Genomic DNA, 14708 nt, shown 5'->3' with positions numbered 1-14708 from the left:
AAATGTTCAACCTATTCAAGCTATAATAAAACACATGAAAGAAAGAAAGAAAGCTAAAGCCATTAAACTGGTCATACTACAGAAAGAGTTCCCCAGCCATGTTATATGGGCAAAATAAGATGGACTTTATTGCATAACATTTACATATATAGTTAAAACTTCCAATATATGCATCCTGTGAAATCACTGTTTCCAGATGACAAGGTGTATTTTTGCCAAATGTTGGATCAAAAAAAAAAAAAAAACCAAAAAACCTTGCCAAATGTGTGGAATTGTTAACTTATAGTGTTGTCTCTGGAGTTGCACAAGTTAAAAGAACTTATCCAGCCTTTATCTTATATTATATGTGTGCCAAAGGTCAAGTGTGGGTATATTATCCAACCTTTATCTTATATTATATCCTTGAAGGCTTTAATCCGTGTACAGAGGTACACACGCTTTGGTGACTTCTACATTTGCTAGTTGGATTTAAGCAAGTAGCTCGTGAATAAGGTAATTAAGGCATTGATATACTCACAATGGTTGCTAGAATTTATATGCATTTCAGCTTGCAAGTAAGCTGTCACGGCCTCAATTCAAGCCCTATGAATTTACCAAGATACAGACAACCGTTAACAAGCTATATCTAATATCACCGTGCTGTATCAAGAAACAAAATTTCAAGCAAACTGCAGTCATCATTTTTTGTCGCAAAAGTCATATCACACGATGTTCAGACTTTCTGAAACTTGATATGGATCAAGAAGTTTACTTTTGAAGAAATCTTATAAATATATAAATCCAAGATTGAGAGCTAATGAAGCGAAAGTTACTTACTGACAATTAGAGCCCGCCCCAATAGGATTTCCATGCATATAAGCAGACATAACAGCCTCGAAGCGCACAAACTTTTCATCATATGCATGCATTTATTTTCTCCTGTTGCGTTTGGATTGTCTCCTTTTGCGTTTGCACAAGTCCTTCAAAGTCTCAACCTGATCGTTTTGTTGTTTGCACACATCCTTGAGTGTCTCAACTTCATTCTTCAGAACTCCCACCTCTTCATATGATTGACCACTAGACCGCTTCGATGACGATGACTTCAAACTAACACCATATTCCTTCACATAAAACTTCTTACCAAAAACTTCTATCGGCATCTCCTCTTGTGGCATGGTGATTGGTAACCCAAGCGCATCAACCTCTTGGCAACGTGCCTCATCCTCTTTCTGGCATGCCTCAAGTAGTAGCTAATAGCAAAGGAAATATGGATTGAATAAATTTCATGAAATAAAAAAAATAAAGTGTGGGATGCAATTTCTATTACAATGCTTACATGTAGTTGCTCCCATATCGAAGCTACCCATTTCTTCTTCTTTTGATTATAATGGGTTGAATTGTAAAAATCTGCAATGTGGGGACGTTAACCCCCACGCTTATGTGTTTGAGCTGCCATAGCAGATGCGAAAGATTGTGACCCCATAGTATGGTTGAAAGGTACCTTTGATCGAGCTTTCTTCCTTTTTAGTACCAATACCTAAATAGCAGAGCAAAGACAGCAGCAACTGAACAGTTCAGTTGCCATAGTTACAGAATAGTTTAGTTTTGCAACAAAACAGAACAGATCAGCAGCTAACTGCTGCCATTACAGCCATGGGATAACAGCAGCAACAGAATAGAACAGAGCCGGACCAAAACAGCAGAACAGAATAGAACAAAACAGAGCTGTCAAATAGCAGAACAAAACAGCAGAACAGAGCTGTTATATGGCACACAACAGAACAGCAGCAGCAGCCATAGGATTCAGCAGCTTACAGCCTTAGCATACACCATCCTAGTGAGCCAAACCTATAGCCATAACAAAAAACAATAATAGAACAGCAGCAACTATATGAACCAACTGCAGCCATGGGATAACAACAGCAACAACAAGATAAGTAATAAGTGATGCAGTAGCAGATAAGTGATGCAAATCTGGAAATTGAATTTTACCTCTTTATCTTTATTAGTCCAGATGTTACCAATCATCCATGCCCAATCTTCACTACTAACTCCTTTATATGGATTGACATATGGATCCTTACCAGCTTCCACTAATGCTTCATAGTGGTCCTTCATAATGTGACGCCAGGTTTTATACAATTTTTTGCACTTGCGGTCGATGCCATGCCTCACATGCTCTTTCTCATCATATCCCACTATGTTAAATTTATCCTGCAGTCATTCATATATTACAGAACTTTAGTATAAGCAAAAAGGAGTTAGATTGATAAGCCATGTATATCTTTTATTCTCACTTGTTTCTTTTAATGTTCTTGATTGATAAGTGTAGGGAGGTATTCCCGAGCAGATACATTTAGTTACCGAACACGTGATGTTTGCGAACACGTGGTAAATACTACTGGACCTACCGCCGGGCAGTTCGGTAAACAGCGATATGGACCAGTGATATGAGAAGTCATGGCTATAAATAGACTGTTCGGCAGTTAGAGACATTCTGATTACATTGGACCAAGTTACATGTGAAGTAGTTGGTCCAAACAGACTGATCGGTTATGATACAGCCGAACAGATGTAGTAAAAAAACCTAGCACGTGATACGAGTGATCACGGGTTGAAAGCAATACAATTGATATCCGAATAAATGGTACGTGGGACCATAGTTTGAATATAGACAGGGCAGTCATCATGCTAAACAAGTGTTCGGCAATATGGACCAGTGACATGAGAAGTCAATGGTCCAGAAAGGTTGTACGGGCTCAAGGACCAGTTACATGTGAAGTAACTGGTCCAAGCCGTCTGTTCGGCCATGAGACGGCCGAACAAAGATGGAGCTCCAATCGAGAGTAGGAGCAAAGGGAATACTCTGGAAGATTCCAGAATAGTCATGTCCCATATAGGGATAAAGATCCCAAGAATATAGGATCTGAGCAAGATACCCAACAAGTATGGGATGTTCGGCTCTTAAAGGAAAAGAATCCTAAAAGGGCTCTTTTCCATAAACCGATAAAGGAAACGAGATTCCTTGATATCCTGGGTTTCCTATACGAGTTAGGAATCCTATGGCAATAAGGATGCTTGGGCAGCAAGCATCCATAAATCTATAAATATGAGGAAAACCTAGAGGAGAAAGGTACGCAATATTGCATTATTATTGCTTTCCTACTGATAATTAGGGCTGAGTTTTCTAGTACGTGATACTAACAAAGGCATCGGAGGGCCTTTGCCACGAGAGGCAAAGGTGCACTCACCCCCTGTCTATTTTGCAGATTAGGGTTCAGACGTCGAGCTAGGGTTCCGGTGAAGAGGCACGAATAAGCCGTTGCAATCCAGTTGATAGGAAGCATTAATTGTTTTCATCCCCCTACAATTGGCGCCGTCTGTGGGAAACGAAAGAATTCCCTTTTGAAATACGATCATGGTGGAAGTAACTCCAGCAACACCACATGAACCAAAAGATGTGTTAGATGAAGGAAGGGACAAATCACCACCTGGGGCTCCGAGAAAGCCCCAGGGTGGGCACGGGAGGAACACGAGTAAGGACCGCCCCCTTACCGTGCATCATAACTCCAGAAATAGAGGAGATGGAGAGACGGCTTCGAGATCCACGAGAAGGAGTAAATCCCATCAAAGGGATGAGTCGATTGCACACTCCAGGAGTGTGCACCATAGCGACGACGTTCTTGACAGAAAGAGGCAAGAAGTCGAGGAGTATGCTCGTCTGATTAAAAAACGAGAGCATGAGATCAGAGAATTGGAAAGAATTAGGGATCATCCGGAGGATTCTGGCCTGTCTCGAAGAAATTCTAGAGGCAGTAGGTATGCTATGGTACAATACAGAAAAGATCCTTCACGAGGAAGAAGGAGCAGAAGTCCTGTCATAGGGCGTCATGAAGCTTCTCCACGAAAAAGGGGAAGAAAAAGTAGAAGCCGAACACCAGAGAGGAGGACTTCGTCACGAAAAAGAAGGAGCAGAGACCGGGGTTCTACCCCCGAGGAAGAAGACACGAGAAAGCATCATCGAGACAGGTACGAGAGACCTGATGCTGATTGGGTCAAGGCTTCGGCCCATAAGTCAAAGGAGCAAGAGGATGGGACAGTGACTGCACGAGAAGCAGCACGCAAGGCCCTGAGTAATATTGCAGCCTCTCCCTTTACAAAGAGGCTACAAGAAGCAAGATTGCCGAGCAGAGTGAAGCACGGTGCATTCGTACTTTACGAGACGAATACGGACCCCGTAGCTCACATACAGCATTACCAACAGGCCATGTTTATGCATGAGGGGGATGATTCCATCTTGTGCAAGATGTTTCCCTCCAGTCTGGGCAAGGTGGCTTTATCCTGGTTTCATAAGTTGGCCCCACGATCCATACGAGGATGGAGGCAGTTGGCGGAGGAATTCACTGCTCGGTTCTTAACAAGCAGAAAGGCCCCAAAGACTTTTGAGAGTCTTTCCACCATGAAGCAGGAGGAGAACGAGCAGATCAGGGATTATGCAAAGAAGTACTGGGAAACTTTCAACGAGATTGAAAGTTGCAGTGAAGAGTACGCAATTGCTACGTTCAAAACTGGTTTGCCTGTTCGGGGAGAGCTGCGCCGTTCATTGAATAAACATCCAGTAGCCACCTTGGCTAAATTGATGGAACGGATAGAGCAACACGCCAGAATGGAGGATGACATACTCCGTGAGGATGGCAGGACAGTTGCCGAACAGCAGAAGGCACCTGCCAAAAAGGTGGATAAGCCAGAACCCAAGTCTTACAAAGACAGAAGGGAGTACGGGCAGGCTAAGAAGGAGGCATACAAGGACAAGCAAGCTCCTGACCCCAAGTCCTTCTTTTCTATCACTACGGTTTGGAAAGAGCCTATATACAGGATTCTTTATCGAATAAAGAATCAGCCATATTTTAAATGGCCCCCAAGTCTAGGTGGAGACAAAGATGCAAAACGTGCTACGAATCAGCACTGCAGTTATCACAAAGATTGGGGCCATATGACCGAGGATTGTGAGGTGTACAAGAGGCACCTTGATGATTTGGTCTCTCGGGGCTATCTCAAGGAGTTTATCCAGGAGGACCCTAAAGAGAAAGGGAAGGCTATGGAGCTGGGTTACGAGCAGATCCCTAAAGGCGTCATCCATATGATACATGGATTGGCCACACCTTACACGAGAAGTGAGGTTAGATTATTTCAAAGGCAAGTTAAGCATGATCAGCACGTGATGCGGACGGGAAACAAGAGGGGGCGAGAGACTGATGCATGCAAAGAGAGCATGGCATTCAGTGATGATGATTTGGGGGAGGTCCAAATACCCCACAATGATGCATTGGTCGTAACCCTGCGAGTTGGGGAATACGACATCGAAAGAATTCTAGTGGACTCGGGCAGTTGTACAGAGGTATTGTACTATGATGCATTCAAAAAGATGGGGCTGGCCCAATCAGACTTAGAACAGTCTACAACACCTCTAATTGGGTTCGGTGCAGGAGCAGTCTGGCCCCTCGGAAAGGTAACGTTACCTGTTCGGGCCGGATCAGTGGTGTTAAGAACGGACTTTTTGGTGGTCGATGTCCCATCTTCCTATAACGCGATTATAGGGAGGACTTGGTTGCACAAAATGAGAGCAGTCGCCTCGACTTATCACCAGATGGTGAAGTTCCCAGGATCAAATGGGATTGAAGTCCTTAAAGGAAACCAGAAGGTAGCACAGCAATGCTTGATCTCCATCATCAAAACAGCCCCAAAGGTCCACCATGTTCACACACTAGAAGTACCAGATCAACCAACCATCGAGGATGTTGGGAGAAGCCCGGCTGAAAAAGTGCTTGAGGGCCTGGAGAAGATTCAGATCAACGAGACTGATCCTGAAAGATATTTTTTGATTGGGGAATCATTACCAGCAAACGAAAAGGCTGAGTCGATACGATTTCTGAAAGAATATATTGATGTTTTTGCATGGGTACCTGAGGAAATGCCTGGGGTGGATGCAGATGTGATCTGTCACCATTTAAACATTGATCCTCTGCATAAGCCGATCATTCAGAAGAAACGAAGGGCAGCCGTACAGCATGTAAATGCTGTGATCGAAGAGGTCGATCGTTTATTGGAGGCCAAGGCAATACGTGAGGTCTATTACCCAGAATGGTTATCCAACACTGTTGTGGTAAAGAAGAAGAATGGGAAGTGGCGTGTCTGTGTGGACTTCACAGACCTAAACAAAGCATGTCCTAAGGACAGTTTTCCTTTGCCTAGGATTGACCAATTGGTTGATGCAACCTCTGGTTATGAGCGAATGAGTTTTCTCGATGCATATCGAGGATATCATCAGATTGCAATGTTTGAACCTGATCAAGAGAAGACTTCGTTCATCACACCACGAGGGTTATACTGTTACAGTGTTATGCCCTTTGGACTAAGGAATGCTGGGGCTACATACCAGAGACTTGCAACCATTATGTTCAAAAAGCTCATCGGGAAGACTTTGGAAGATTACATAGATGATATGGTGGTAAAGAGTCGAGAAAAAGGAGGGCATATTTCTGATCTGAAGGAAGTGTTCGAAATCCTGAGGAAGTATAAACTGAAACTCAACGCCTCGAAGTGTGCGTTTGGAGTTGGTTCAGGAAAATTCCTGGGTCATTTGGTAACTTTGAGAGGGATAGAGGCAAATCCCGATCAGATTGATGCCTTACAAAGATTACAGAATCCCAAAACTACCAAGGAAGTCCAGAGGCTGACTGGAATGGCAGCAGCACTTAACAGATTCATCAGCAGGTCAAGCGACAAATGCAGACCCTTCTTTCAGTTATTGAAAAAAAGGGAGGGATTTGAATGGGGAGCAGAATGTGAACAAGCTTTCCAGGACCTGAAGAAGTACCTGGCCGAGCCCCCACTGTTGTCAACTCCACAGCCTGGTGAGTCTTTAATTCTGTACTTAGCTGTTTCCGAGCATGCAGTAAGTGCAGTCTTGTTGAGGGATTTGGGGATCGAACAAATCCCCATTTATTATGTTAGCAAGACATTGTTGGATGCAGAGACGAGATATCTGCCTTTAGAAAAACTTGTCCTGGCACTTAGGACAGCAACCAGGAAATTGCCACACTACTTCCAAAGTCATAAGGTTGTGGTTTATACTGAGTATCCACTAAAATCACTGCTTCGAAAGGCAGATTTCTCGGGAAGGATCTCGACGTGGTCCGTGGAGTTAAGTCAGTATGATCTTGAGTATCAGCCACGCACAGCAATTAAAGGCCAGGTGTTGGCTGATTTTGTGGCAGAGTTTTCCCCGACTGTTGCTCCCTTGCCTCCTACGAGAAAGGAACAGGCAGCTAAGACATAATCATTAAAGGATCAACCCGTAGCCGAACAGGATCCCAAAGAATGGAAGTTATTCGTTGACGGATCAGCGTGTAATACTGGTTCCGGAATTGGAGTTGTCCTCTTTCCTCCTCAAGGAGTTCTGATTGAACTCTCTGTTCGGCTTGGATTCAGTGCATCGAATAATGTGGCTGAATATGAAGCACTCTTGGCAGGATTGAGAAGTGCAAAAACCCTTAAGGCAGAACGGGTCAGGGTGTATTGTGATTCCCAGCTCGTTGTGAATCAACTGTCCGGCGAGTACGAGACTCGGAATGAAAAGATGATGGCCTACGTGCAGGCAGCAAAAGACTTGCTTGATACCTTCGAGAGGGTATATATTGAGCAAATAAGTTCTGGACAGAATGCTCATGCAGATTCTTTAGCTTGGTTGGCTGCAGCAGTACCAACAGAGTTTAAAAGAAGGGTGGCAGTAGAATACCTCAATGAGCCGAGCATTGGGACGAGTGTAGACTTGGTCTTGGACGTGAACCAAGGACCAAGTTGGATGGACCCAATAATGGAGTTCTTACGAGACGAGATACTCCCCTCTGATAAAAAGGAGGCCCACAAGATAAGAGTCAAATCTGCTAGGTTTTGGCTGTCCCCAGAGGGTAAGTTATATAGGAAATCCTTTACGGGTCCCTATTTGCTATGTGTACATCCTGAGATGGTACAGAAGTTCCTTCATGAAATCCACGAGGGAACATGTGGGAGCCATGCTGGAGGCAGATCTATTGCCCACCGAGCAATTACTCAAGGCTACTGGTGGCCACACATGCAAGAAGATGCAAAGGTGTATGTAAAGATTTGTGAGAAGTGTCAAAAGTTCTCACCAATGATTCGAACACCTGCCGAAGATCTGGTGCCATTAACAAGTCCCTGGCCTTTTGCTCAATGGGGGATGGATATCGTGGGTCCATTGCACAAAGCAACTGGGAATCGAAAATTCCTGCTTGTTGCAACTGACTATTTTACAAAGTGGATTGAGGCAGAACCACTGGCCAAAATCACTGAGCCTATGATAGAAAGGTTCGTGTGGAAAAGCATCATCACTCGTTTTGGGGTCCCTTATTCATTGATTACAGACAATGGATCCCAATTTCAGAAGAAATTCAAGACTTTTTGTGCCCAATATGGAATAAGAAATTTTTATTCCACCCCAGCCTACCCTCAGAGTAATGGGCAAGCAGAGGCATCCAATAAAACTATCCTAGATGGGATAAAGAAGAGGTTGGACAAAGCAAAGGGAAAATGGCCTGATCAGTTACCGTTAGTTTTGTGGGCTCACCGAACAACGCCTAGGAGGTCTACGGGAGAGACCCCCTATTCGTTGGCATTTGGAACAGAGGCTGTCATACCTCTGGAAGTGGGTCTGCCGACCAACAGGACAGCTCTGGTTGAAAGTGGAGGCAATGACAGGGCCCTTCAAATCGAGCTTGACCTTGCCGAGGAGAGGAGAGAAAAAGCCTTGGTACATCTTGCTTCTTACCAAGAACAGCTGATGAAAAGCTACAACAAGCATGTTCACCCTCGAGAATTTGGTGTTGGGGACCTTGTGCTACGAAAAGTGCTCGGCAACACCAAGGTGGCTAACGAAGGCAAGCTGGGGGCCAACTGGGAGGGCCCATATAGAGTAACTGAGACGATAGGCATAGGAGCCTATCGATTGGCAGATTTGGATGGTGATCCAATTCCAAGGCCTTGGAATGTCCATAATTTACGAAAGTTCTTTGTTTAGAAGTATTAAATCCTGTTTTGGATTTACACTACGTGATTGTGTGGGAATTACGAATATAATTCCTTTGTTCTAGTTTTGATTATTTTTTAAAAGGGTACGAGTAACGCCCTCTTGCGTTTTACAGATTATGAATAAAATCACTTCTTTCGAATAACTGTTGTGGTATTTAAATACGAACTACGAGTTTGGTTCTTCTTATTCGTATTGGGGAGCAGGGTATACCTTTTGAGTATGTGAAACTTAAAAGTTTTATACATTTGAATGCAAGTATGAACATACTTGTGTGTTTTCTTTTAACAAATACAAGTACGAAATACTTGTATGGACGTTCAAAGTACGAGATACTTATATGGTGTTTTAAGTACGTGATACTTGAGAACCTATTTTGGCTTGACTTAAATGTAAGCCACATTTAGTTAAGTACGTGAAACTTAAACACAAGTACGAAACACTTGTGTGATGTTCTAAATACGTGATACTTAACAAGTATGAATACACTTGTAAAGTACTAAACTTAAAACAGTACGAGACACTGGGAAACAAATGTTTTTAAGTACGTGAAACTTAAACAACATTAAGTATGTGAAACTTAACAGGCGTGAAAGATTTGCTAAAAAGTACGAAATACTTATGCAAACAAATGATACGTAAACGGTACGACATACTTAGATTGAAAAATTGCATACGAACAGCTGCAGCAACAAAGGACGCCGAGCAAAACATAAGGTTATGCCACGAAGGGCCAAATACCTGTGTTAACAAAGTATTCAAATTGAACTGGTGCCTCACAGGGCCAAAGTATGCTTATGGTCACGCAGGACCAGCAACCAAAACAATTCTTATACTTACCAAATCAATCCACATTCTGGACCTCTGAAGTATCAGTGTTGATCTCAGTATCAGCACCACCCTCGACTACATTCTCTTCCAAGTTGATGGGCTCAGAAGGTACATCCCGAGCAGGAGCTTCAGTAGGATCCACATCCGTGGGGATATCTTCCTCAGCATTGGCAAATTCTTCAATTTGCCGTTCAAAGTCTTCCTCTGGATGACCTGCTAGCTCTGGAGTGTCTTCAATGTTTTGAACGCGGGTGCTAGGCAGCTCGTTGTCAACCCAGAAGGGTGAATCCTCAGCAACCCCTAGTTTTGTCAGACAGGTTTCCCAGCTGGCAATCCAGACCTGGTCCTGTAAAGCTGGCATCTGTTCCACGTAACTGGCAGTTGTGGCATCATAACCCTTCTGGTAGCCATCTTCATATGAAGCCTTCTTGGTGCTATCAATTTCGGATAAAGCCTGGTTTAGGCTCTCTTCGGCAACTTGCAGCTTGCCTTTAGCACCATTAAAATCCGCCTTGGCTTTGTCTCTTTCTCTTTCAAGCCGAGCAACTGTCCGAAGAAGTCGAGTATTGTCATTTAGCAACCTGATTTGTTCGGCCTCAGCTTCTTGGTACTTTTGCCCTATGGTTACCATTTTTTGAATGAACTGGCAAAAACAGCGAGTGGTAAGTGACAAGTGTAGTAATATATGATATGTGGTATACGAAATATACATAAAGACTTATATGAAAAGGTTGAGTCACAGTACCTTAATTCCATTAACGAGCCCAGTAGACACCAGCCGATCAGGTGACGACAGGGACTCCTTTTGCAAATCAACAGGGAGCATTAACCCTTGAGCCAAGGCTAGAGCAGTCTCAGATGAACTAGCACTATCCCCAACATGAATAAGACGGTCTCCTCTAGTAAAAAGAGGAGTCCATGTCTGGGGGAGTACTTGAGCAGTTGGTGACACGGGGAGATGGGTTTCTGTATCAGCCTGTGGAACAGAACCAGCTGGGTCATCAGACCTAGGCCGTTTGTCCCGATGTGCGTTAGCAGCATCAAGGGAACCCTCCTCTCCCCGAGGAGAAGATGACGATCTTGCTGATCCCCCCCTGTTGCGACGTGATTGTGGGGGCGGGGCGCCAGTTGATGCTACCCTGTTGGTAGCACCACGTCCTCGTGCGGACACAGTAAGTAAAGAGCTCAGATTAAAAGGTTGACGGGTCATTGTACCTGGGTTACAAGGGGATCGAGAATAACCAGAAGAAGAAGACTGGCTGGTATCACGATTTGCAATTAATTGCTCGGGTTGTTGTTGATTAGAGACTGATCCACGAGTAGATCTTCTGAGTCTCAAACGAGGAAGTGGCACGCCTTCTGAAATGGGAACTTCACCAGGTTGGCCAGCAACAGTAACCCCAGTTTGAAGTCTTGAGATACGTTCTTGAGGAGCAGTTGAGGTGGATGCAGCACTGGTACTGGGATGAGCAAGTCTTCTATCAATGACCCCTCTGTACGAAGGATCGTATCCCAGCAGTATGTCAGCGTCTCGACCCCGACCAGCTGTTCGGGTTCCTGGTTCTCCTGTATATTTTAGTATCCTGTTAATGTCCCCTGCTCGGACGTAGCTCGGCTCACGTCTAGGACGTTTGTTAACGTTTTCAGCTGCAAGTTTCAAATTGAAAAACCAATTTAGTTCATGAGAAAGCTACGAGAAAGCAGTAAATGAAGAAATTGCAAAAGATAAAACGCAAGAGCATACGTGGATAACCCCATATGTGGGGGCAATGGAGCCCTATCACTTGGCCATCTTCCCCTAAGGGCTCGAATGCTCCAGTCACATAGAGGAAGTCGATCTCGTGGTCACGAGCAGAATCTGGCAGATTGAGCACGAAGCGCTTTTCTGCCCTTCTAACTTTGAAATAGTAGGTATTATAGTCAGGGTTTAGTACAATACTGTACCACCACTGAATATCCCAAATTCCTAACTGGGTCCCCAGAATCCTATTCAAAGCTATTACACCCATTATCAGCCTAAAGACGTTTGTTGATACTTGCATGGGGGTGAGACGATACCAGTTTAGGATCTGACGGAGTAGTGGGTGAAGAGGAAATCGAACTCCACCCTCGACGATGGCAACAATGGGGATACACATTCGATCCCAGGAACCTCCGTCTCTATCTGCGCCCAGGGGGGCGAGTTCGAGACCAACATTCTCTGGAACGTTATATTCCCTCCTAAATGCCGCCATGGCAGTAGGGGTTTCACATAATTTCCTAAATTTACTGGGTCTCAAGGGATTCTCACCATCGTCAGCCATGGGTATACTCAGGAAAGAAGAAAGACTGAAAAAGGGTGTAACTCAAACCCTAGAAAAACGACCCACGAATTTGAGAATAGAGATCTCAGATAAAGAACCCAAACAGAAGAAATGAAGTAAGAACGAGGATCTTACAAGACAATGGTGACGATTCCCTGGGATGCAATCGAATTTGCAGACGGCGGTGATGGCAGAAGGTTTAGAAAGAGAGAGACTGAAAGTTCGAGTTCTGGGTAAAAGACCAGACGGAGCCCTTTCAGGGGTTTAAAGGTGAGAGACGGAGACGAAACGTCTCCTCTCACACCGTTACAGGAAAAAGTAACGGAAAGCAGAAACCGTTCTGACGCCGTTTCATAGAACGTCAGTTCAAAGTTAATGCTAGGCATACGAAAACGTGCCACGTGGAGTCGATTACCCCGAAATGGTATAATGACATAGGCGCCAAAAGGCATCAATGAAGTATTGAAATTATGACTGCACGGGATCAAAAGAGTTTGGTCTAGATAGAATTCTGTTTCTAAGCATCATATATTACCCCCGAACAGTGGTAAATACATGAAGCTGGGGAGCAATTGTAGGGAGGTATTCCCGAGCAGATACATTTAGTTACCGAACACGTGATGTTTGGGAACACGTGGTAAATACTACTGGACCTACCGCTGGGCAGTTCGGTAAACAGCGATATGGACCAGTGATATGAGAAGTCATGGCTATAAATAGACTGTTCGGCAGTTAGAGACATTCTGATTACATTGGACCAAGTTACATGTGAAGTAGTTGGTCCAAACAGACTGATCGGTTATGATACAGCCGAACAGATGTAGTAAAAAAACCTAGCACGTGATACGAGTGATCACGGGTTGAAAGCAATACAATTGATATCCGAATAAATGGTACGTGGGACCATAGTTTGAATATAGACAGGGCAGTCATCATGCTAAACAAGTGTTCGGCAATATGGACCAGTGACATGAGAAGTCAATGGTCCAGAAAGGTTGTACGGGCTCAAGGACCAGTTACATGTGAAGTAACTGGTCCAAGCCGTCTGTTCGGCCATGAGACGGCCGAACAAAGATGGAGCTCCAATCGAGAGTAGGAGCAAAGGGAATACTCTGGAAGATTCCAGAATAGTCATGTCCCATATAGGGATAAAGATCCCAAGAATATAGGATCTGAGCAAGATACCCAACAAGTATGGGATGTTCGGCTCTTAAAGGAAAAGAATCCTAAAAGGGCTCTTTTCCATAAACCGATAAAGGAAACGAGATTCCTTGATATCCTGGGTTTCCTATACGAGTTAGGAATCCTATGGCAATAAGGATGCTTGGGCAGCAAGCATCCATAAATCTATAAATATGAGGAAAACCTAGAGGAGAAAGGTACGCAATATTGCATTATTATTGCTTTCCTACTGATAATTAGGGCTGAGTTTTCTAGTACGTGATACTAACAAAGGCATCGGAGGGCCTTTGCCACGAGAGGCAAAGGTGCACTCACCCCCTGTCTATTTTGCAGATTAGGGTTCAGACGTCGAGCTAGGGTTCCGGTGAAGAGGCACGAATAAGCCGTTGCAATCCAGTTGATAGGAAGCATTAATTGTTTTCATCCCCCTACAATTGGCGCCGTCTGTGGGAAACGAAAGAATTCCCTTTTGAAATACGATCATGGTGGAAGTAACTCCAGCAACACCACATGAACCAAAAGATGTGTTAGATGAAGGAAGGGACAAATCACCACCTGGGGCTCCGAGAAAGCCCCAGGGTGGGCACGGGAGGAACACGAGTAAGGACCGCCCCCTTACCGTGCATCATAACTCCAGAAATAGAGGAGATGGAGAGACGGCTTCGAGATCCACGAGAAGGAGTAAATCCCATCAAAGGGATGAGTCGATTGCACACTCCAGGAGTGTGCACCATAGCGACGACGTTCTTGACAGAAAGAGGCAAGAAGTCGAGGAGTATGCTCGTCTGATTAAAAAACGAGAGCATGAGATCAGAGAATTGGAAAGAATTAGGGATCATCCGGAGGATTCTGGCCTGTCTCGAAGAAATTCTAGAGGCAGTAGGTATGCTATGGTACAATACAGAAAAGATCCTTCACGAGGAAGAAGGAGCAGAAGTCCTGTCATAGGGCGTCATGAAGCTTCTCCACGAAAAAGGGGAAGAAAAAGTAGAAGCCGAACACCAGAGAGGAGGACTTCGTCACGAAAAAGAAGGAGCAGAGACCGGGGTTCTACCCCCGAGGAAGAAGACACGAGAAAGCATCATCGAGACAGGTACGAGAGACCTGATGCTGATTGGGTCAAGGCTTCGGCCCATAAGTCAAAGGAGCAAGAGGATGGGACAGTGACTGCACGAGAAGCAGCACGCAAGGCCCTGAGTAATATTGCAGCCTCTCCCTTTACAAAGAGGCTACAAGAAGCAAGATTGCCGAGCAGAGTGAAGCACGGTGCATTCGTACTTTACGAGACGAATACGGACCCCGTAGCT

At 44.4% G+C, this 14708-nt stretch overlaps 1 protein-coding gene across 5 annotated transcripts in view; it reads right to left on the bottom strand.

Moving 5' to 3' along the window:
• Positions 1 to 427: 427 nt before the first annotated feature.
• The window catches only part of LOC131335693 (uncharacterized), a 54672-nt gene continuing 40391 nt past the window's right edge, over positions 428 to 14708 (bottom strand). For 2 of the 5 annotated variants that reach the window (XR_009202582.1, XR_009202589.1), the window contains 4 exons: positions 1972 to 2193; positions 1316 to 1516; positions 817 to 1229; positions 428 to 582 (listed from right to left, as the gene is read on the bottom strand). Coding sequence is in view for 1 of the 5 variants with exons in the window: in XM_058371171.1 (XP_058227154.1) it covers positions 1814 to 1879; positions 1972 to 2193 (288 nt within the window). In the remaining 4 variants the exon portion in view is untranslated. Of the gene's footprint in view, positions 583 to 816; positions 1230 to 1315; positions 1517 to 1653; positions 1880 to 1971; positions 2194 to 14708 lie in introns of those variants that run through there. The other 3 variants (XR_009202588.1, XR_009202590.1, XM_058371171.1) reach the window with 3 other exon arrangements.

Source organism: Rhododendron vialii, chromosome 1a (assembly GCF_030253575.1).
Source record: "Rhododendron vialii isolate Sample 1 chromosome 1a, ASM3025357v1".
Taxonomy (NCBI): domain Eukaryota; kingdom Viridiplantae; phylum Streptophyta; class Magnoliopsida; order Ericales; family Ericaceae; genus Rhododendron; species Rhododendron vialii.
The sequence above is the reverse complement of the archived record's forward strand: the minus strand, read 5'-3'. Positions and strand labels throughout refer to the sequence as shown.